Here is a 22,945-nt window from a genome sequence, read left to right as displayed (position 1 = left end):
CAAGATACTGTTTACAGCTAACAGAAGATGCCATTGTTGCAGCTTGGTGTTACTTGAATCATTAAAGGAGTGTATTGGATGTTGACTGTGCTTATTTACTTTCACAAAACTTCCATTCTGTGTACCATATGAAAATTAATCAGTGTTCTACCTGTTTATTTAAGCTACAGTCCAGTAGCCTATTGGACAGCAGTGACCGGTGACCACCAACCTGATCTGAAATAGATATACAAGGTGTTCCGAAATGGTTGACCCCATTCGCAATGCCCCTATCTCGGAAACTACTTAATGGATCTTATCATAAGATCAACTAATTACACTTTATATTGAAGGTCATAAGTTTTATTGGTTAAATTTACAAAGAAAAGAAAAGTTGTGAAGACACGCTGCACTGTCTTCGGTGACTTGAGACCGAGCATACTCTTAACACGCAAAATGCCTTTTCTTTTGAAATGAACGGCATTTCCTGAAAATATAGAAATGCCAAACGTGACACACAAAAACTTGAAACGTTTCTACACAAGCTGTGAAAATTTTAGGTCATTCCAACGAAAATTGTCAAAATTATTGGCCCACGAAATGGGGTCAAAACATTTTGGAACAACCTGTAGAATAATTACATTTAGTATAACATTCACCAACTCGTGGTGCATTCCATCGCTTGTGTACCCCTCAGAATGGACAAGAGTGGTACGGTCCGCTCGTCTAGTAAACATGGAAGCTACTGGAGACGTGTTGAAAGAAACGCAAGTGGATAAATGCCCACGGCTTTTAGTTTTTGGACGTTAAACTCTTTAGGCCAACAAAATTGTACTGAGCCTGTCGACTGTTTCATGGCTGCACCAGGTCGATGCGTGTAAACGGGAAACATCGTTCAGTTCGTGTTGTTTAGTGTGACGTTTATAGTCGCATATATGGAATCCAGACAAGTTACTAGGGTGTACGGAGAAGTCAGCTCTCTCCCCACGCCGGTGTCTGCTGATGTGCGGGAGCAACAGCAAGAAGACATTCGCGTCGTCACAGTGACTACAGGTACAGTTGCTCACTCGAGTACTGGTGGTCGTCCTCGATAGTGTATGCATAACTTACGACGGTCCCAGGTTACGAACGGTGACCATGCAGGGGCGCAAACTCGTTAATCACGGCGCAGTAATACACGCTCAGTCTGTTCTCTGTCTGGAAGCTGCAAACAGGCGCTATATTTCAACACTAGAGTCAGTTAACTATTTAAATATTTGCTATTGCAATGACTTCAAATTCCTCTCGTGGCTCTTTGTCAAAGACATGTTGTAGAAAGTCTTCCCAGAAAAGTGGAAGAAGCAACATTTTGTTCACGGCTCATTCCTGGTCTGGTGTACTAATATTTAGCTTGACATACATTTTCAGGGTGGTGTCAGACTGATGTGGTGAGAGCATCCAGACTTTGTTACTCGCAGCAGTGGACTCTGATCTCAGCCTCCAGAGACCAGCCGAGCATCAGGACAGTCCTCCCGCCAGGACCTTGTGTACCTTTGTCTGGAGAGTCAGTACATACATATTCCATAATTTTGCACCAGTGTGGTGGCTGGCATTTAGCATGTGTGCCTCAAAGTTTTGGGGTTCAACCCTGTGTGGAGTTGGCTATAGCGATAAATGTGGCTGTGAGTGATTGTTTGTACGCATGTGCCCTATTGTATTAAATAGCGACCAATCCAGGATCTATCCTCTGCATCTATATGGCAGCACTGAAGTATGCTGTCAGACATGCAGCGTAATAGATGATGAAGAAGAAGGGCCAGAATAAGAGGCAGACTAAGAAAAGGGAAAACAATTAAAAATAGAACATAGCGTGCCATGAAGTCATTTGGAGAGCCACCTCACCTTTTTTTACACACAACAAAAATATTTCACATTGGTATGATTAAAAAGAAGGTAAAAAAAAACAAGCAAAAAGTTACTTTGCCGTTAGCAATCTTTCCACTTCAATGAAGAATGTGGATTTCTCCCCTTGTAGATTGCTAAGTGGTCTTTCACCCATTGGTGGTTTGAGGGCTGTGGTCCGAGACACGGGTGATCACCAGTTGTTGGAGGTGAGTAGGTCACATGATCTTCTCGGAGCAGTTTGTTTATCAAACTACAAGTGTGTTAACACTGTTTGAAATTTTGTAGATTTGGGACCATCATGGCCTCAGAAAATGTCTCAACCTGACTGCCCTCAAGCTACATGGCGGCGTGTATGACGATGGTGAGACAGATACAAGCAACTGCAGCTAGTTAGCTGTCAATTGTAAAGTATCTTTTATAGCTATTTATGACATAATTTTATTAATGTTTATGAAACAGCATCGGTTTTGTCAAATCAAGTATAATTGATTTTTATTTTCAATTGTCTTTTTACTCACCTGCTACCCTAATGAGGAGCATAGAAACATTTTTTTGGACAGTTAAAAAAAAAGAAAAAAAAGAAAAGAAAAGGAATCGTATGGCGTAGGAATCTGTAATAAAATTATTCTGAATTTAAGTAATCTCAAAAGGGAAATTTGTTTTGAAAGATGAGCAATTTGACGTTAGTTTAGTCCAGATTTAGACTGTAGTGACAATGAAGCATCGTATGTATGTTAATATTATTATTATTATTATTATTATTATTATTATTATTATTTTGTATCTTAGATCAATTTGGCGGTCTGTCATGGTCAGAGTGTGAGAGCAAACTTCTCTACATAGCTGAGAAGATCAGGAACACAGATGAGTCTTCATGGGCGAAGGTATTTGACACACAGGTGCATGCATGCATACATATACAGATGAAATATTTAATGCCATCTTGCATGTGTATAAATAGGACAGGAATGTATACTGTGAGGACTGGGGAGAGGCTCTGACCAACAAGAGCACTCCAGTCATTTGTGTGGTTAGCCTGCACAGTGGTTCAGTAGATGTGTTGCCGGGTGTTCCCGCTGACATCTCACCGGGACAGGTGAAGCAATCATGGCCTGCTGTACTTGCTATATTTTGTATGTTGACTATGTGTGTGTCTGTATCGCCATGTCCTCTAGGCTTGCTGGGCCTCAGGAAGCCAATCAATGTTTTTTATTGGTTGGTACCATGAACCTTTCAGATTGGGACTCAAATTCTGCTCCAATCGCAGGTTAGCGATATGTTACATCTTGATGTTATCCATCTCAGGAAGCGGTCATTTTTCTACTTGCTGTCGGCCGAAAATGAGTTCACAGTTGCTCAGGGGGAAGGCAGCGACCTTTCACGGCTTAGCTTGTGAACGTCACATGATAAAACCCAGAAAACAGGTGAATCGTGATTTGGTGGTGAGCTGAGCAACTGTGATGTCGTTTTCAGTCGAAGTGGCAAAATGGCCGCCCCCTGAGATGAATAAAAAGGTGTGGCTTTTGCTGCTCAATTCATATTCCACAAATGGGATATTAATCAGATGCCATGTTAAGACTAGTGGGGGTGCATAGAACGTATTATTGTAAATAAACTTCTTCTTTAAAAATAAAACATTTGAGGAGTAAAAGTATGTTGGAATGGTCATAAACCCTAAATGTTCCATTGCATTTCTTAACTCTCGCAGGTCAGCTTTGTTCCAGCTCCACATGGATGGTCGTTGTGGTGAGTCACTTAAGTCACCATTTAATTAATGTATTATAGGAGTAATTGTAAATCATAAGTTATCATACATTTGCTGCAATGAAGAACTGCTTCTGCTTTCAATGAAGAATGCTTTGCTTTGCACTCACATTCACATAGCCTAACCATATATGTTATCTTATCATATATTTGCTGCCATGAAGGACTGCTTCTGCTTGCAATGAAGACTGCTTTGCTTGCAAAGAAGAATGCTTTGCTTGCAAAGAAGAATGCTTTGCTCTGTTCCCACTCACATTCACATATTTTGAAGATGACTCAAAAAGCTGAAGAACCACAACATCGAACGCAGCAGACTGGTTCGAGCCAGTCTGCTGAGGTCACCTGAAATGATTGCAAACTTGACCACACGTACTCAGCAATCTTCCACTCACATGCACAACACATAGACAAACAAGTACACGGTGTTCCAACTTTGCCTTGCATTTGGATTTTTAGGGTTGGAACACCCATGTAACTAGGGGTGTGGAAAGGGCGTGGAAAACCAAATAAATAGAGAGGGTGAGGAGAGGATACTTCAGAGAGTGCAGTAGTGAATTGTATCAGTCAGTTCTTCTCCTCTCTCCTCGTGAGCCCTGAACTGAGTGTCTTCTCTCCTTTTTGTGTCGTGTTTAATAGATGTCAAACAGGTAACCCTGGCATGTATTACGTCACAAATTTTTCGCCACTGTCCAGCGGAACCCTACCTTTTCCAAATTTGGTCAATTTCATATTCTTTTACAAATGAATTCAGTAATGGTACTGTTATTTTATTCTTTACAAATGACTGACCAATCAAAAGTTTTGGAAATGGCTTGCTTACGGAAGCGTAGAGCTGCCAATGTGGAGTAAACATTTTTGGCTGGCGAGTATGTTTGAACATAGTCGCAAATACGTTCGAACATACTCAGAAATACGCTCAAACAGTCGCAAATACGTTCAAACATACTCAGAAATACGTTCAAACAGTCGCAAATATGTTCGAACATGCTCGCAAATATGTTTGAACATACTCGATTGTTGTACTCAATGCGCAAGCGTAATACACCATTGCATTATGGGGCGAAAAATGATAAACCTAAATCATGAACGTCAGACATAATAAATCCTAAAAGTTACGAATGAACACTGTTTTTGTCTACTTCATTTTCTAATGACTTGGTAATGTGGCCCAAATGCCTAAAAAATGGGGGGGGGGGTTTCACTCGCACATGCGCATATAATACCCCATGGCATTATGGGAAGGTATGCTAACTTTGTAGCATGTAGCCTACACGTACGTTCGAACATATTTGTGAGTATGCTCAAACAAATTTGCGAGTATGTTCACACGTATTTGCGAGTATGTTCGCACGTATTTCAATACGTTCAAACATACTTGCTAGTATGTTTGAACATATTTGCGAGTATGTTCCAACATATTCGTCAGCCAAAAATGTTTACTCCACATTGGCAGCTCTACGCTTCTGTACTTGCTATCTTTGACAATGGATCAACAAATATGCCATTTTTGGGTGTATTCCGCCCTACATCATTATTATACCCTGTCACAAAAAAACATCCAGCATCATACTGATGCTTTAATGCAGTGTTTTTCAACCCTGGTCCTCAGGGCACACTATCCAGCCTGTTTTCCATGCCTCTCTTTTTGCAACGCAGGTGATTCCAATGACAGCTCATTAGCAAGATTCTTGAGAAGCCTGAAAACAATCCTCACCTGCGTTGGAATCGGGAGACGTGGAAAACAGGCTGGATAGTGTGCCCCGAGGACCAGGGTTGGGAAACACTGCTTTAATGTGCACTCTTTCAATTTCAGTGAGTTCTGAGGATTTGAACAACAGTGAGGCATCGCAAACTGAATTAACCTTTCCCAAATTTAAGTTGGATCACCATGCTTCCCTGATGGGACTTTTTGAAGCACTGATTCTATAAAGTGTTCGTCTTCCAAAACAGAGCGCTTGACGGGGGACAACCTATCAGTGTCCTGTCCCAGGTTGAGCCCAGACGGGTCCACGCTGATCTACCTGCAGGGTCAGGTTTTTGGGCCTCATAGTCAGTGTCTCCGTCTGCAGCAGGTACCATGTACTGTACAGTATTTGTGTGTGTGGGAGGGACAAATAAGTAGTTACCAGTAACTTGGTCTTCCACAGTTGGACCTAAACAGTAAGAAGACATCCACACTGTTGGATGTTGTCCATAGGCCTCAGAGTGGTAAGTGGCACTGATTGATTTGTTTCTCTGACATTGCCGGTACATATCTGTGACATTTGTCAACTTGAACATACATGCTCAGATGAAGATTAGAATGACTGTCTGATATTTACAGTACATAACAGCGTATCAAATACAGTATGTCAGTCCACATTTAGAAATGTGCTTTTGCTCCAGATGGCTTTGCTGGTATTTATGAAGCCCTGCCATCCAGCTGTTGGTCTACAGATGGTAAGAGAGTTGTGTTCAGCAGCGCCTGTCAGAACCGCAAGGTAAAACATTGTCGGCATAGGCCTGTCATTCACATTGTCATGAAGTTTGGACTATTAACCATCCCGCAACATTTTTCCTCAGCTTTAACCCCTGCATATGATATCGCTTATTTTCAGCTTTTCATTCTTGTCTATTCTCTTCAAGTCTTCAAATTTGCGTTTACTCTAAATGACTTTTTCAATGAGCTCCATGTTGAAGAGTTAACTGCTCAGGATTTAAACTCAAATCCCTGCAATTCTTGCCTAAGTTGCCTCAAGCTCTTTATTTGTCACTTCCAGTACAACTGTCATTTACAGAATTGACAAAAAAACAACTTAAACATCATATAAGATTGGTCGTCATATAAGTCAGTCCAGGGTGTACCACGCCTACTGCCCAAAGCCAGCTGAGATGGGCTCCAGCACCCCCCGCGACCCTTGTGAGGAAGGAATAAGCGGTCAAGAAAATGGATGGATCATATAAATACCACCATAAGTGTTTATTCAGAATACTTAAAAACAATTATCAAGTGCAGGTCCACTAGCTTTATGTTAATACACAATTGAGAACCCTTTGACAGGCTAACAGAAACTAGGATTGTTATTACAATTATCTTAAATGATAAAATACCTACTCTAACATAAGCAATACAGTAACACAAATAGATCATACAGCAGCACTAACCTCCACAATATCTCAGTTTAGCCTTGTCTTTAGTTTACTGACTGTTCTTTATCATCTTTCAGGATCTCTTCATGGTGGACATAAGGTCAAAGAAAATCTTTTCTCTCTCTAGTGGTAAAAGTCTTTCCTGTCTCCAAGGCTGAATTTACACCACGTGTTTCAAGAGTCGTCTTATTCTCACAATGCGTTTATTCCCTGCTGCCACCCATATAAGGCCGTGCTGATGCTACAGAGATATATGGCAGCTGGAAGCTGCTGACCATCCAGAATGACTTGATGATCGTGTGTTGCTCCAGCCCAAACACACCACCAACCATGGTTAGAACATGCACACACACTCACGGGTGCAATTAAACCCTGATACTTAACACATCACGAGGGGTATATGCGCAATCGAAGGCGATCCAATTAAGACGTTCAAATCTGTGTGACTTTATGAAAACGGTAATATTCTGTTTTGAATGCATGTGTGTGTGTAGCTGGTGGGTTTCCTCCCTTCAGTAGGTGAAGCTGTGACCTGGCACCCCCTCCAGAAGACCATGATGACCTTTGACTTCCTGTGGACTGCTCTAGAGGTTGAACCTCCACTAGATGAGGACAACAAAAAATATCGTAAGATTGACACCTACATACAAAAGTTTTTTTTCTTTCTTTTTTTCTTGGGAACTGCTTAAACTTTTGTGCTTGTCCTAATCTGTGTCTTTTTAGCTGGGTTAAAGTTCGGAGCAGTCCTGGTAAAACCATGTGATCCTCTTCAGGGAGCCAAAATACCGCTTGTGGTCTCCATCCATGGTAGGTTGAATATGGATTTACTAAACTCCACTAATACTTGATTTTCCTCTTATTGATTTTGATTGAGCGGCTGTCCACAAAACCTCTTGTCTCCCACAGGTGGGCCACACTCCCAGTTTGCTGCAGAGTGGAACAGCACCACTGCTGGTCTCGTCTCTCTTGGCTTCTCTGTGCTCATGGGTGGGACACACATCCAACACGACCATCAACACATACCGTAGTTCAACATAGAGACAGTTCAAAACAATCTTGTTACACTTGTATATATTTTAAAAAAGAATAACTCATTGCCTTGTATTTTTGAGTAAATGGATAATTATTTATTATGAACCTGATTTTTTTTCCCCAAGATGGTTGATTGATTCCTCCAAAGATGCAGCATTGAAATCTGTTGAAATCATCAAACCTAATTAAAATGAAATGAATAAACATAAATAAACCTTTTTAAGAGTTGTTGGGAGGGGAAAAAAATCTGAAAAATTAAGTCAGATTTGTACGGAGCCCCTAAAGTGACATGGGAGAAAAAGAAAAAAAATTAAATGTTTCTCGTCCGGACGAGAAACTTTCTCGTCCGGACAAGAAACTTTCTCGTTCGGACGAGAAACTTTCTCGTCCGGACAAGAAAAGTTTCTCGTCCGGACAAGAAAGGTTTCTCGTCCGGACAAGAAACTTTCTCGTCCGGACAAGAAACTTTCTCGTCCGGACGAGAAACATCACCTGCGAGCGGGAACTAGGAGAGCTAGGTTGTGGCGGCGAACGGTAGACCACTGTTCAACTTGCTTCCAGTGCAGACTCAATGTCAGCAGAAGAGGACTTTGAATCTTTCCTTAGAACAAGGAATATACCGAATAGTGTCATCGACCAACTAAAAGAAGAAAAGGTAAGGATGATTGTTAACTTTTTGTCACATGAATAGACCCCATATGCTGCACGCTTAATTTGCGTCTTTACTTGCTTTTGTTATTGTAGCCTCATGCTAGCCTCAAATGCTTCGCATATTTTAAGTTGGCATTTCTAATTACAGATCGACATTAACGTCATATGTGTTATGACGGATGATGAGTTGGGACAGTATGTCACGAGATATGGAGACCGACTTGCTATCAGAGCATTTTGTCGTCGGAGAACCGTGACGAACGAACGTTCGGGAGGAATTCAGACTGCTAAATCTGCGCTCATGCAGAACATCAGAGAAAGGCTTGGTATTGAACAGGAAAATGCTGTCGACCGAGGAGGAGCACGCGGTGCTGGAAATAAAAGTGCAGCCAAAGTCACCCGGCGAGTTGAGATGGGATGGCTACACTTTCAGAACGGCTCTTTTCATCAAATAAGAGCAAGAGGTGGAGGTGGAACACGGCACTTGGCAGTTGACAAATTGGTGACCATGGCTGAGATGCTGGAGACAGGAAAAGGATTGTTTTTTCCAAATGGACATTCGTCAAAAGGACCGATTGAAGACTTTCACTTCGGTGTTCGTGATTATAGCCACAATTTAGTGTCCCTTGACGTTACAGTGGGCCAGCTGTATGAGGAACGAAAAATGGGAATGCTGCGCGTTTACATGACCTCCAAGGCAAAAACAATACTCCTCTCGGATGTATCATCTGACATCGAGACCCCAGACGAGCAGCCACAGAAGGTAATGCTATTTTATATTCTGTGACGTGAGTGGTCTAAATACATAGACTACTGTACTGCAGAAATTGCATTCATAAACAAGATGACTTGTTTGAAAACTGGGACCGGAGATTGTTGTGGATTAGCATACCTCAAATGAACCCCACCACCCTCATCTTCCTCCTTATTGACAAAGGCACTGCGTACGGTCACAACTATACAGGTGTTAGTCAGAAAATTAGAATATCCTTAAAAAGTTGAATAATTTCTGTAATTCCATTGAAAAAATCAAACTTTCATAGATTATAGCTTCAGGGCCCACAACTTCAGAATCTTACGCCCACAACAGTGATTTCAAGTATTTATTTGTTTATTATTATTATTATTTTTTACATTATTTGGGCTTCCAGCTCATAAAACACTAAAACATGTCAAAATTTGAATAATGTGAAGGAATTACCATGCACACTTCCCAATGTTTTGTATGGGGAAAAAAAAGATGGATCGATGGATGGATCCATCTTTTTTTTCCCCCCATGCAAAATACTGGGAAGTATGCATGGTGATTTCTTCCCATTATTCTAATTTTTTGATGTCCTGTTTTATTGGTTTTATGAGCTGGAAGCCCTAATAATGTAAAAATAAAAAAATAAATACTTGAAATCACTTAAGTTGTGGGCCCTGAAGCTATAATCTATGAAAGTTTGACTTTTTCAATAGAAATACAGAAATTAGAGGAAGTCAACCCAAAAATATTCTTTACAATAATATTTTCGATGAAGCTCCACTAGTCTAAACATGGTATTCTGGTTAATATTGTGTTTTTGGAATATAAATTAAGCAGTAAAATCTACTAATTTTTATCCATTTCAGGGGGCGGCCATTTTGCCATCACAGTTACTCTGTGCTCAGTTAATGACCAATTACAGCTCCCCTGTTTTCTGAAGCTGACCTGTGATTGGTCATCGGTCTGTGATGTCATTTTCAGTCGACAGCAAATGATAAAATGGCATTTATGTATTTTCTACTGACTATGCAGAGACGATCCTTGAGGAAGCGGAGTCAGGGACATCAGCACAGGAGGACAAGAATTAATCAAGTGGATAACCCAGAGAGGTCCTCTGATTTGGATCCAGCACCAAGTAGCTCAATGCAGGTAAACTATGAAATAGTCTACAGTCTATGCAGTGTATGGAAATTGCCATAATGCTTGAACAATATTTTTAAACACAAACACATTAATCACATCTGTTGTGACATTTAGGTAACATCTACATTGCAACACCGCTGTGGTATTGAGCCCTAAGCTCAAGAACTTATTGCATGCCTTTGCGATATGCATATTGCAAGAGCCAATATCGCAATATCATATTTTTTCTATATATTGTGCAGCCCTAGTAAAAATTCACATCCCTGGTCAGATGATCCATCGAAAAGACAAGGTAATAACTATGTGTTTATTTTATTTTTTTGCGTCAATCACCAACAGAGAGGAGAACTAATGGACCGATCAAGACCAGCATCTCTTGAGATGAGTGACACAGAAGAAGCCCTACATCCTCCGTCTTCCGATGAGCTTGGCCAATTAACAGACAGTTTTTTGCTGCATGTAATTTGCAATTTTCTCAGGTTCAAGAGATTGTAGAAGTTTTACAAAAGGTGATGTGCAATTCATCCAAGCACCATTTGCACATTTTGTGTGTGTTTTTTTTAATCGATCATTTAAGGCAATTGATCAGTTGATTCAACATCAACTAGTTAAAAAAAATATCTGCTTAAAGGCATATACTAGTGAATTGTTTCATATGTTATTCATGGCTGTTTTTGCTGAAGCCTCATAGTGTTAGTCTAATAGCATAACAGCCAAAGTCATTTTCAAATGTCTCAAATTGTCTCAATCCAACCTTTATAGTACATCATGGATTAAATAATTAAGAAACTGCACAAACAAAGCAAAATGCAAATTAATTCACATATTGGTAATTTTTTTTCTTACTGAAAAAATGTCTTAGTAAATTATGCTATTAGGCTAACAATATGTTAAAAATGCTAGTAGTTTCTAGCAACAGTATTTCTGAATAAAGATTCAATTTCTCCTTTCATGGACTGGTTTATTGAACTTTGTTAGGGGTTTGTTCATTTCCCATATATGATCAATGTAAAGCCAAGCATTGATGATAATGTTATACGTACTGTTTATGCTATACAACAAATTGAAATGTAAATTGAAACAATTGAGCCGTACCATTTGTGATCTACACACGAGCTAAAGTATGTACGTCTTTTGATAAGTTATAATAAGCGTGGATATGGGAACAATCCGTTCAAAGTTACAATCTGAGTTTCTACAGAATTTATCTGAAAAATTACAATTGCAGTAAGTATCCAATGGTGGACTGTGAAACGTTCATTTTTAGAAGTGTTCAAATGTAAATCCATCTCAAATTACAGAGCAGATGTTATCTCATGCCTCAAATGCAGGTACAGATCCAATGCTTCATAGGCATCAGATGGATTGTGAATCTGTGACTCCAGCATTAAAATATTGCAGATGTTGTATATTTCTATATCACATGGCACCGCTGGGCGAAATGTGCATTGACTCCAACACAACTGTACATCAGCTCTGTCCACTGAGGAAATGCAGTCATAACTTGAATAGAGTTCTGGGAACATGTACATGATTTGTGGCCGACCACTGGGTACCCTTTCGTTCTTCGATGGTCTGATGATGTGTGCATCCCACACATGGATGGTCTCATCTAGTTCGTCCTGGGGGGGAAGAAAAAAATAGTAGGCAATGTTAGACAGTAACATAAAAACTTAATATTCATGTGGTTTTGTGTCATAGTTTTGGTTAGTTCTCTTGAAATAAATCATGTTAAATGTTTTTGATGACGATACATTCAAATTACATGAAATAATGTATCAAAGAGCAGCAAATAGGAATGTGAGGCCAGTGACACATCACCACCATGAACAGCTCCAGGCCTCACTGATCAATTACAAATGGTGTGCTGCAAGTAGGCTACAATATGGGTCTCGGGGTGGCGGAGTAGTTACCATCACTTGCCTACGGTTCAAGTTGGTGTGAGTTCGCTTCCCCCACCTTGGAGACCATGTACGAGTGTGAAAACAAAGCATAAAAAAGTAGGCTACAATATATTGCTGACTACATTCGATGCACCCTTTAACTGCGGAATGAAGTCAAATTTATTGAAGTGACAGTATTTGCATCTGATATTAATACAGAAAACCGCTTTGAACGGCACATGCAATGCTCAGTCATAAATTGGCCACTTGGGCAGGATCCGGGGTGGGGAGGAGACCTCACCTCATTTGCGTATGTGGATCCTTATACGCCTAAAATGTAAACATTATCTTTTTGTTGTTGTTATGACTTATTAATAGTAGATCACAGATGTCCTGATTTTATTATAATCTGATATTGATACCCGTTCCCGGCATCAGGTGCCGTTTCATTACACAGCAGGCATGTGTGGTGCGGCTAGGCCAATACTGTCCTCTGCCTATACTACATATGCAGTATATAATTAAAAGAAAACAAAAAAAAACGTCTTTCATGCTTTATCATTGTATTCCAATTAACAATTATATACGATATTTACTGTTTTTGAGCCGATGTTGACAATTGAACATTAAAACTATGGCTTACCTGAATGATGATGCCCATGAAGCAGAACTGAATCAGATTTCGATCCAAATATGATCCATCGAACAAACCACGGTCCTTCAGATCAGTGAAGAGAGAGATGTAAAATTCCATTGATTGCCTTCTGAGAAAGCCCCACCAACTCTCGATGCGCTGATTAGCTGTGCTTGCGCCTTCGATGTAGCATTCAACGCTGGAGCCGTCGTGAATGTTGCGATGGAGAAATCGTTGAAAGTCTCGGACTTTAACATTCTCTGTGCCCCGATCTCCTCTGACAATTCTTGGACAACCACTTAATCTGTGGATTGCCTCCATGTAGTAGCCTCCAACAATTTTTGGGTCACTGTTGGTGGTGAACGCATTCATCCATATGATTTTGCGGGAAAATCCGTCAATGCAGCCGTTAATGCATATTCCAAATGGTTTTAGCTTATCGTATGAGTCAAAGTGCCAAATGTAATTTGGTCCTATTGCGAAATAGTTCCGGCGATGGAGCCGTCTCCTTCTTCTTAGCGCAACACTCTTGGGTCAAGTTCTTGAATAATTAGGCGCACCTGTTCTTTTTTTACACGTAATCCATTCTCCTTGCATTTAGTATACACCCATCGATATCCGCAGAGCTGCCCAGATGTTTGTAAAAGTCCATGAATAAAATTAACCACATGATCCAAAAATGAATATTCCTTGCGCCGCAGCAGACCACACGACTTCAAAATTCGTTTTAAATGTCTCTCAGACACAACATAATGGTGCCGACTTGCAAGTAACGCAGCAATGTCCTTATAATAAAGTCCCAGGTGAAAATAGAACCTGACTAGGTCCTGTGCTATCATTTTCACACATGAACACAAACTGAAATGTAGTTAGTATAACGTCTCCCACACGAGTATGCTGGTTTCTCGTCCGGACGAGAAAAGTTTCTCGTCCGGACGAGAAACTTTTCTTGTCCGGACGAGAAACTTTTCTTGTCCGGACGAGAAAGTTTCTCGTCCGGACGAGAAAGTTTCTCGTCCGGACGAGAAAGTTTCTTGTCCGGACGAGAAAGTTTCTTGTCCGGACGAGAAAGTTTCTTGTCAGGACGAGAAAGTTTCTCGTCCGGACGAGAAACATTTAATTTATTTTTTTTTCTCCCATGTCACTTTAGGGGCTCCGTAGATTTGATTTGGGTTGAGAATTTATAATGTTAAATCCAGATCCGATGCAGCTTTTTTTTTTTTTTTTTTTGGCAACGATTGAAGTTCATCATGAAAAATACAATTGTACCTTTTCAGAGTCTTACATGTGTATCTTGTGGCATCAATGCAAGTTGTATTTTGTGCCTATAATGAATTTTACGCCCCATGCAATTCAGAGCTTCCGTGGTAGTCGTTCACTCTTGTGTGAGTGGTGTCGTTTGAAGGAAAGATTCTTTAATGACATATTATTCTTATTTTTTCAAAGTAAACTACCGCGGCTCGACAGGCTTCGGCCAAGACAGCATTCTGTCCCTCATCGGACACATTGGAAGCCAAGATGTTAAAGATGTCCAGGTAGCGCGTCGCTAACTACCTTATCTAACCTAGTCTACTACTTCTATCTACACCAACCAGCCGAACCCACCTACCTATATCTACTTGCTGTCTTTTGCTCAGAGCGCTGTGCTTGCTGCATTGCACACTCACCCGACTCTTGACCCCAGTCGCGTAGCTGTAATCGGGGGTTCCCACGGTGGCTTCCTGTCTTGTCACCTTGTGGCTCAGTACCCAGATTTCTACAGGGCGTGTGCAGCTAGGAATCCTGTTATCAACGCTGCCACCTTGCTGGGCACCAGTGACATTGTGGACTGGTGAGACTGGCTGCTTACTGTGGATCTTGAACTGTGTAACTTTCCCCCCCACTCTGGTCCCCACCAGGCGTTACACCTGTGTGGGCTTCCAGTACTCATACAACCAGACACCTACTCCAGAAGCCTTGGCTGCCATGTTGGAGAAGTCGCCTATCATACATGCTGCCCAGGTCAGATACACATAGTCTGCGTTAGTTTTCAAGGTGTCCGTCATGGGACGACAAGTTAACGAAACAGAATGTGTGTGTTTTGATGTAGATCAAGGCTCCGGTGCTTTTGATACTTGGAGGCAGAGACAGACGGGTGTCTCCTTATCAAAGTCTTGAGCTCTATAAAGTCCTCAAGAGTCGGGCGTCACCTGTCAGGTACAACAACGGATGCATCACATGCTTACACAGAGCTTCACCGTGTCACCCAGACTCATTATTTAATGAGAGAAGAAAATGTGGTAATTAACTCGTTCACTCCCAGCCATTTTGACTGAAACAACACCCTTCACTCTCGGCTGTTTTACTGGATTTTGACTGATTTTGTAAGGCCCACAGAATAGTGTGTTCCAGTGCGACAAAAACATGGAACCTACCAAAACAAAGATTAGTCTCTTCTTTCAGCAGGAAAAAATATATATTTCTACCTGTTTCCGCTTTGCAGCAATTAGCATTAGAACATAGCTTAAGTTTCAGCAATAGGTCGCTTGCACATCGTAATGCATCATGGGAGTTTTTCCTTCGGGCGCCATATTGGGTGTCCGCCGGTTCACAAGGTACACGCGAGTTACACGGTAGAGCTTATCAACCTGATGTAATTTTCGCAGTATTTTCACGATTTACCGGAAGATCAAAAACAACGATACAGGCAGAAGGTGTCTCTGTGTGGCGGGATTGATCCTAATTACGTCCTGACCAAGGGTGATTTTTTTTTTTTGACGGAGAAAGCTTGCTGGCCAAATGTGACATCTCTGGACATCTTTCCCTACCTCGTGTTGACAACATGCTCCATAACACGCCAACAAATCCCTGGAGGCTTACAATTATTTTGTAAGCGGGTGGATACAGAGTGTAAACTTTAACATCGCATCAGAAGAAACGGTTGCTGTTGCACGTAAGTAAACCACATGGTGTTGGTAATTCTGCACACAAAAATGTTGATTTGTTCTCAGGCTTCCTGTTATCATTGTGTTTACATGCACAGCTAGGTTTACCTGATGTGGTTTTTCTAACAATTTTATAACAGGCAAATATGGCAGAGCGTATAAGAATAAAAAGTAACTATGCACAGCCTCCCCGTGGCTTAATTAAATTTAATGCTACCCTTTCACTAGTTACATGTTACTTAATCAACTTATTCTAAATGGTTAAGGTTAACCACTCTCAGAGGACGTATTTTTCGTTTCAGTTTCCAGTACAATAAAACGTGTTCATGGTAACTACTGAGCATACTGACAGCTTTTCTTATGATCTCACGGTTAAGGAGGCTGTCACAACACCCAATTTCTGTCTGGTGCCAGATGGCAACAATTCCCATCACTTGTCACGACAACACCAATATTATTACCAGGTATGTATGGCTTTACTTTTTGTAGTTTCTTATTTAATTCTATGTTTCATATTTTCATTACAATGTTTGTAATATTTTCAGATTCAGGCACAGATGAGTTTAACTGGACGGACTTCTGCGACTTTGTGGTGTGGACAAAGTGTGATTGAGCGAGTCCACCCAGATCGCTCGTTTTGGCCAGTTGGAAAAGCCAGAGTTTTTTTTTCCCAAAATCCCCTCCTTACCTGAACTGCTCGGGAGAGCATTTACTAGATCAGCAGTGGACTTCCAGTGTTCCTGCTCAGCCGCTGTCACCTACCACCTGCTCATGTACTTCAAAGATGCGGAATAAAGTAGTTTTTTGTGCTGCAGCAGATTGTAAAATCAAATGATATCACTTGAAGTGTGCCAATCTAGACTGCCAAAAGGACAGTGGTTTTGTGACAAGTGTGAAACAAGGATTATTGGGAAAACTGTAACACAGTACTGGTACTTGTCTTACATTAAACAAATTTAAAAGAGAGCAACTTTTTCCTCTGTACATAGCATAATGAAAGTCATTGCGTACCCCATCATCATTACATCATACCGTCATCTCAGGATGGTAGGCACCTGTGCTAAAATAAACTACATTAATTAACAGTTCAATTTTTAACCCTGAAATTACTACATCTAATCATTATTCACTTCATTTTTTGTGCTTTTAGAAATAGAGATTTATGCCATTACTTTAAGAGGGACCATATTGCACATTGAGTCAAATCCTGTCATTTGTATTATGTATAGCTTTGTAAACAAACCCAACAATAGAATTTGTATAAACGATGCCTTTATTAGCGCCAAACAAACAGTCGCATGTTGTCCTCCTCCAATGCTTTGATGCTCGCCTTCGTTTCCATCATGTCATTGGCAATCAAGTCGGTGTGGCATGAGCTCCCTAAAGAAAAAAATAAAGAAAAAAAATCACAAAAAAATACGGTACCAGTAATAGGTTTAATATAGTAAAGTAGTATAGTTTTTTTGTCAGTGTAAAAGAAATGTACACATTTTGTTGCATTTTTTAATGTATGAACATTGCTACAGGCAAATACTTATTTCTATAAACACTTCCAAATGTCTCTAAAATATAAGGTGCGTGTACACACACAAACAAACACATACATTCACTCATGCATACAATATATCATGTAATGAATTCTGAGTGGCATACCAGAGTCAATGATGTCAGCAGTACTTGAGGGTACAGGTTACTGGAGCCATCTGGCTGCATAACTGCAACAATCTCTGCCACTTCGAGTCGTCTTTTCTTTGCTTGTCTCTCCTGTGCACGTTCATATCTTGGCACCGACTGGGCTGAGACATAGATGTTGTAACTTGGGACCCAACTTTAATGTTGGAGCCCAGTCGGGATGATTGGACAGAAAAACGGGCGCAGGGCGACCTGTTAAAATAAACATAAAATAAACAAATATATAAACAAATAAAATATGGAAAGACTGGTTATTTTACCGCAGTAGGGTGGCCGTGAATAAGTTCTTTAGCATGATGTGTAGGCTACCGGGGATCTGTTTTCTTGCATCACCCCCGGGGGTCTGTTTTCTTGCATCAGCCCCTTCTGTCTCTTTTTTTTCCAAGTTTACATTTTGCCACCAAAAAACATGTTATCGGCATTAAAAGCCCAAGACTAATCAATCCAATTTCAGCAGTAAACACTTTGCACTGGCACTACTTGGGTGAAAATGTTCGATGTTAGCTTTCGGCTAACGTCCGCTAGCCAGCTTGTACTACCGAACTTGCTTGCTCATGAATCCAAAACATAAGCAACTTGCCCATATATGGGCGGTCGAAACGTTATTAATCCTCATGCATTAAATAAAGGTAAACAAGCTTACCGCTCACAAAGTGATCGCTGCACACACGAGCCCAAAGTAACGACTTCCCTCCGGAGTCCGCACTCCTCTGTCTCCAGGCCCTGGTTCCTAATTATTTTCGGAATTCGGAAAAAAGACCGACCATTTTCCCCCTTGGCTTTGTTCGAACAGCCAACGATGCAGCAACAATGTACCATTTTAAACGCAGAAAACAAACGTGATAGATACGTGTTAGACCGAATCGCTACGTAAATGGAGGCCACCCAGCATGGCGACTACGAGAAATCCGAGGCGGAAGTGACGACATGTGCAAGCGACCTATATTCACAAATCTGCTTAGAATTGTGGGGGAACCTCTTGTTGATCGATTATCCTCTGTTGCCACCTGCTGGGCGTTTTTGTAATTACTACAATTTTCTCACTCGTTCTCTGCTCTCTGCTCATCAAAGACTTCTGTATGCTCTAGCATAAAACAAAACAAAATGTATAAATACATCTTTGGGACACTTAATACATTTAAAGTAGAATGTATTTATAGGTTTTTGGGAGCAAATGAGTTAAAAATAATGATGGAAAAAAAGCGTAATTTTATAAAACAAAAAAACAAAAAACGGAATTTGACTAAAATGAAGTCATGAAGTGCTTTTAATTACTGTATTTTTGTTTTCTTCTGAGTATGGCTATTGTACTCTTTCCTTCATGCTTTGATGCTTGGTCGTAATGATTGTTGTATTTGTATTTGCAGGATATTGTGGTTTGCAGAAGATGGACACTCCTTGTCTAGATTGGACACACAGGCCCAGTGCTTTCTCAACACGGCGCTATGGCTGCATCAGCACCTCTAAGACATATGTACAGTTCAAACACAAAGCAACAACAGTTATTAAAAGAAAAAAAAAAAAAAAACACCCATCATGTAGAAGAAGAAGGGGGGAAAAAACCCACAACTCACATTTTGGAGGTAGATTTATTTTTGCAAAAACCGAGACCAAGAACAGAGAGCTTGGCCTCGCATCAAAATAAAAAAAATAAAAAAATAGAAAAACAACCCTTCCTAATATTGTGCACATTCAAAAATACACTCTGAGTATGTACTGCTTCACTCCGACCGTTCTGAAACTTAAAGCGTTGTTCAAATGTGCCCTTTGGTTATTCAGTGTCCCAGAAAATGTTATGAAAGGAAGGAAGGAACTGGAAATAAAAAAAAATCCCTGGAGATACTGGAGTCAGACTGAGGAGTGTAGAAAAAAAGTGTCTTCTGGTGATATATTGGAGAAGAAGGTTAATCATGTTTGGTCTGAGTACATGACTGGTGACTGACAGTGGTAAGGCTGAAAGGTTTGTGAAGTGTAGTTTCTATCAGATTGCATATTGCGGCTAGTGTAAAAGTTATGATGATGATGAGGGCTACGAGCTCTCCATTTTTTCTGCATTCTGCCCTGGACAAAAGTGTTTCTCCACTTTGCTGTTGAGAAATTGCCATCTGATAATCCATCTTTTCATGGCATATTCTTCCATGAAATAAGTGGCCATTAATACCAAAGGAGACGAAGACAGTGCCACGTAATCAAAACAAAGTTGATTTCAGGGCCCTGCACAGTTTGTATCAGACTTGAGCTTAGAAAACGTCAGCCACGTATGATGGAGAAGAGATACTACCTTTGGACTCATTTCAAAATGCCACGTCAAAAATGCTGGTTCGAGTACGGATATACGAGTATGGTTTTGAAATGTATTAATCCTCGAGGTGCAATAAATACCAAAGTTCTGAAACAACTACTTTCTTACTTGTATTAATCCACCTTGTAATATAAACCTTGATGATGGTACAGCTACAACAATGCATGACATTTGATTGGTGGCTGGACACCTGTTGTCTCACAACATCTTTAAAGTAGATTGTATGTGGGTAAACTGCTTTAGTTTATCGTATTGAGTTTCGATTTGAAACAGGCACTAATATGTTGTGCATGGGCACCATTCATCTGCCAAGAGTCACATGGTGCGAGTCAGACGTCTCTTGAAACGTCCCTCAATAGCACATGCCAGTTTTATTTTATTTTGAGAACTTAGTGTTGGAAGCCATGTGACAGTGTAACCCCCCTAAGTTAAAAGCACCGTTACAAGTTTTCGTAGTGCAAAAAATACTTAAATTGTTGTTTACAGTATGTCTACCAGTTGCTGATGTTTTAAAAAAAAAACGCTCACAAGTATAAATTATTTGACATATTTGATGTTCGATGGTAAGTAATTACATTCATGAATGAGTAAGTTAATTACCTTCTTAAAAAAAAAAAGACTATTTCCTACTTTCAAGTCAAGTTTCAAGTTTCAATGCCCAACACTGATGATGCCATATCCCCAAATTAATAACCCTGTGCTAAATGCAACGTTCTATGATTATAGCTTTTCCTGTGCCATTGATCCCCGTAATGGTATATTGAGTTATTTCAGGGGAGGTCAAACTGTGGCCAGTGGGCCACATATATGGGCTTTGTTAATTAATCCGGCCCACCAAGCGTTTACATTATCAAGAGTTTTGTAATATTTCTTGCTTTGATTTAGCTGTTTCCCTCTCTACAATTGGTTAATAAAACTGGGAGCCGTCAATGAATAACTGGTGATACAACTTCCATCCATCCATTTTCTTGACCGCTTATTCCTCACAAGGGTCGCGGGGGGTGCTGGCGCCTATCTCAGCTGGCTCTGGGCAGTAGGCGGGGGACACCCTGGACTGGTTGCCAGTCAATCGCAGGGCACACAGGCGAACAACCATCCACACTCACAAGCACACCTAGGGACAATTCGGAGTGCCCAATTAACCTGCCATGCATGTCTTTGGAATGTGGGAGGAGACTGGAGTACCCAGAGAAGACCCACGCGGAGAACATGCAAACTCCACCAAGGAAGGCCGGAGCCTGGACTCGAACCGAAGTCCTCAGAACTGGGAGGTGGACATGCTAACCACTCGGCCGCCCGGTGATACAACTTATTGTAATAAAATCTAATTAACACTTTCACATATACATTACCTGCGATTGGCTGGCAACCAGTCTAGGGTGTACCACGCCTACTGCCCAAAGCCAGCTGAGATAGGCTCCAGCGCCCCCCGCGATCCTTGTGAGGAATAAGCGGCCAAGAAAATGGATGGATGGACATATACATTCATGTACATTTAACTTTTTTTTTTTTTTTAAATGGTCGATTGATAATAAAACGACAAAATAAAATGACCAAATTAAAAAACAAAAAAAATACATTACACCTACAACGCCCCCCCCCCCACATTTTTATTTTTTATTTTTATTTTAAATCAATTTCCTCTACATATGACTGCACAAAGGTTTGCCCACCTCTGAGTTATGAAGTCATTTTCCAGAATGCAGTTTCTACAACGTCGAGCAGAGGGCAGCCTCTCACCATCTTTTCAGTTTTCCCACTTCCTGCAATTGCTTCCATGACTGACTACTCCAGTACAAGCAAACTGACGGCCGGATCTCTTGAATGAAGTAAAATGTGTTATTTGCAGAAGTGCGAATGAGAGGAATTGTACGTTAAGGTGACAAAACATTAGCTAGATGGCGAGACCCCTGACTCAACTGTAACCTAAGTTTCAAGCTGTGATTCTCAACTGGTGGGCCGGGACCCAAAAGTGGGTCACAGACAGGTAATAAAAAACTAAAGGGCCACTGGAGAAAAACTTAACTATTATCACTATTGTTCATTACTAAAGACCAAATAGACATTTAAACCAATAAACCCTGGACCAAGTCATATATGATAGAAAATTCAGATATTTTTTGTAAATGGAGTATTTCTTTATTGTTTGAACAAACAAAAAAAACAAGCAAATAAAAAAAAAACTTTTTTTTTTTTTTTTTTTTTTTTTATCAACTTCCACATATAATTTGTGTCATATTTGAGACATCCGGTCACAATGCTTTAAGTTTGTACATTTAGAACTGTCAAAAATCTAATAATAAACCGATATAGAACAATTCTCCTCACTTTCCATTCTTGGATGTTCTTTTCCTGGAAACAACAGAAGCTGTCAACTGCACACAATGAAATTTAACTTCCAGACATTCCCTCTAGCTTGGACACACCGGCCGTGCCACCGACGCCGCGCTATGTGGCCTCGACTGCAGCTGCGGCCTCATGATATCACCGTCACGTGGGTGTGGGTGATGTCACCGTTTTGGGAGACGGGTGGGACGGGCGGGATGGAGACAGTGCTGACGAAGAAGCCGAAGGAAAAGAGAAGTGACTCAAGGGTGACGGACAGAGGGAGACGTTCAGGGCGGCCTTCCGTGGTATTCGGCCGTGTGGGCTGAGGCGCTGAGACGAAGCATTGTTCCGAACCCGAGACGAGGCGCACGCTGGTGCTCGCTCTCGCCGCATGTAGGAGGCTGACAAAGGCAGGAAAGACCGCATGTGTGATTTTGTACGTAAGGGGACAAAAGACCCCTTGGTGTTGGATTGTTCTGTTGCTTCCTGTTTGTAAGTGGCTGCAGAGGAAGGCAAGTGGAAAACAATAAAGACTTGATATAATAGACCATAGATATGGAAGCTCATAGTTTTTTTTTTTTTTTTTTTTTTTTCACCGTTTGTTTTTGGTTTTTCACCGTCAGAAACCGCCAGTGGATTTTTTTTTTTTTTTTTTTTTTTCGAACGAGAGTGTGTGTGGGGAAAAAAAAATCGATCAGACTTCCAATGTGGCATGTTTTGCACCCTCCAGTAGCGAGCAAAGTTTGAAACAGTTGTGAAGACCACGTCACACTCAACGAGAATCTAAAAGTCGTCTTTATTAAAGCGGGAATGGGTTTCCATACCATGGGGCAAGCGCAAGCCCTCCATCGG

General features: G+C 40.8%; 1 protein-coding gene and 2 long non-coding RNA genes across 4 annotated transcripts; 2 read left to right on the top strand and 1 right to left on the bottom strand.

Moving 5' to 3' along the window:
• The first annotated feature begins 676 nt into the window (after positions 1-676).
• On the top strand, positions 677-19,861 carry LOC144014876 (acylamino-acid-releasing enzyme). 2 transcript variants are annotated; one of them, XM_077515192.1, is made up of 21 exons: positions 677-1,032; positions 1,387-1,522; positions 1,994-2,069; positions 2,149-2,224; positions 2,653-2,747; positions 2,825-2,959; positions 3,039-3,130; positions 3,572-3,609; positions 5,578-5,699; positions 5,775-5,835; positions 6,013-6,107; positions 6,834-6,885; positions 6,986-7,089; positions 7,251-7,383; positions 7,480-7,563; positions 7,663-7,743; positions 14,294-14,382; positions 14,485-14,678; positions 14,746-14,848; positions 14,937-15,126; positions 18,831-19,861. In XM_077515192.1, exons 1-21 carry the CDS (start codon positions 915-917, stop codon positions 19,106-19,108), a joined length of 2,352 nt encoding a protein of 783 aa, XP_077371318.1. In that variant the 5' UTR covers positions 677-914; the 3' UTR covers positions 19,109-19,861. The 2 variants fall into 2 exon arrangements, with proteins under 2 accessions (XP_077371318.1, XP_077371319.1); XM_077515193.1 differs by having other exon boundaries at positions 14,937-15,043; positions 18,831-18,991.
• On the top strand, positions 15,136-16,737 carry LOC144014887 (uncharacterized). The gene is made up of 2 exons (XR_013282618.1): positions 15,136-16,235; positions 16,317-16,737. It is a non-coding gene; the product is annotated as an uncharacterized LOC144014887 (long non-coding RNA).
• LOC144014882 (uncharacterized) lies at positions 17,027-18,368 on the bottom strand. The gene is made up of 3 exons (XR_013282611.1): positions 18,107-18,368; positions 17,425-17,655; positions 17,027-17,151 (listed from the first exon to the last, which is right to left on the bottom strand). It is a non-coding gene; the product is annotated as an uncharacterized LOC144014882 (long non-coding RNA).
• Positions 19,862-22,945: the final 3,084 nt, after the last annotated feature.

This window comes from Festucalex cinctus, chromosome 2 (genome assembly GCF_051991245.1).
Source record: "Festucalex cinctus isolate MCC-2025b chromosome 2, RoL_Fcin_1.0, whole genome shotgun sequence".
Taxonomy (NCBI): Eukaryota; Metazoa; Chordata; class Actinopteri; order Syngnathiformes; family Syngnathidae; genus Festucalex; species Festucalex cinctus.
The sequence above is the reverse complement of the archived record's forward strand: the minus strand, read 5'-3'. Positions and strand labels throughout refer to the sequence as shown.

Bases quoted from the DNA above. Each gene is read 5' to 3' on its own strand.
- LOC144014876 (XM_077515192.1), top strand. From the start codon at position 915: ATGGAATCCAGACAAGTTACTAGGGTGTACGGAGAAGTCAGCTCTCTC. The intron at 6,108-6,833 runs GTAAAACATTGT...ATCATCTTTCAG, and splicing joins GCGCCTGTCAGAACCGCAAG to GATCTCTTCATGGTGGACAT. The intron at 15,127-18,830 runs GTAATTAACTCG...TTGTATTTGCAG, and splicing joins TAATGAGAGAAGAAAATGTG to GATATTGTGGTTTGCAGAAG.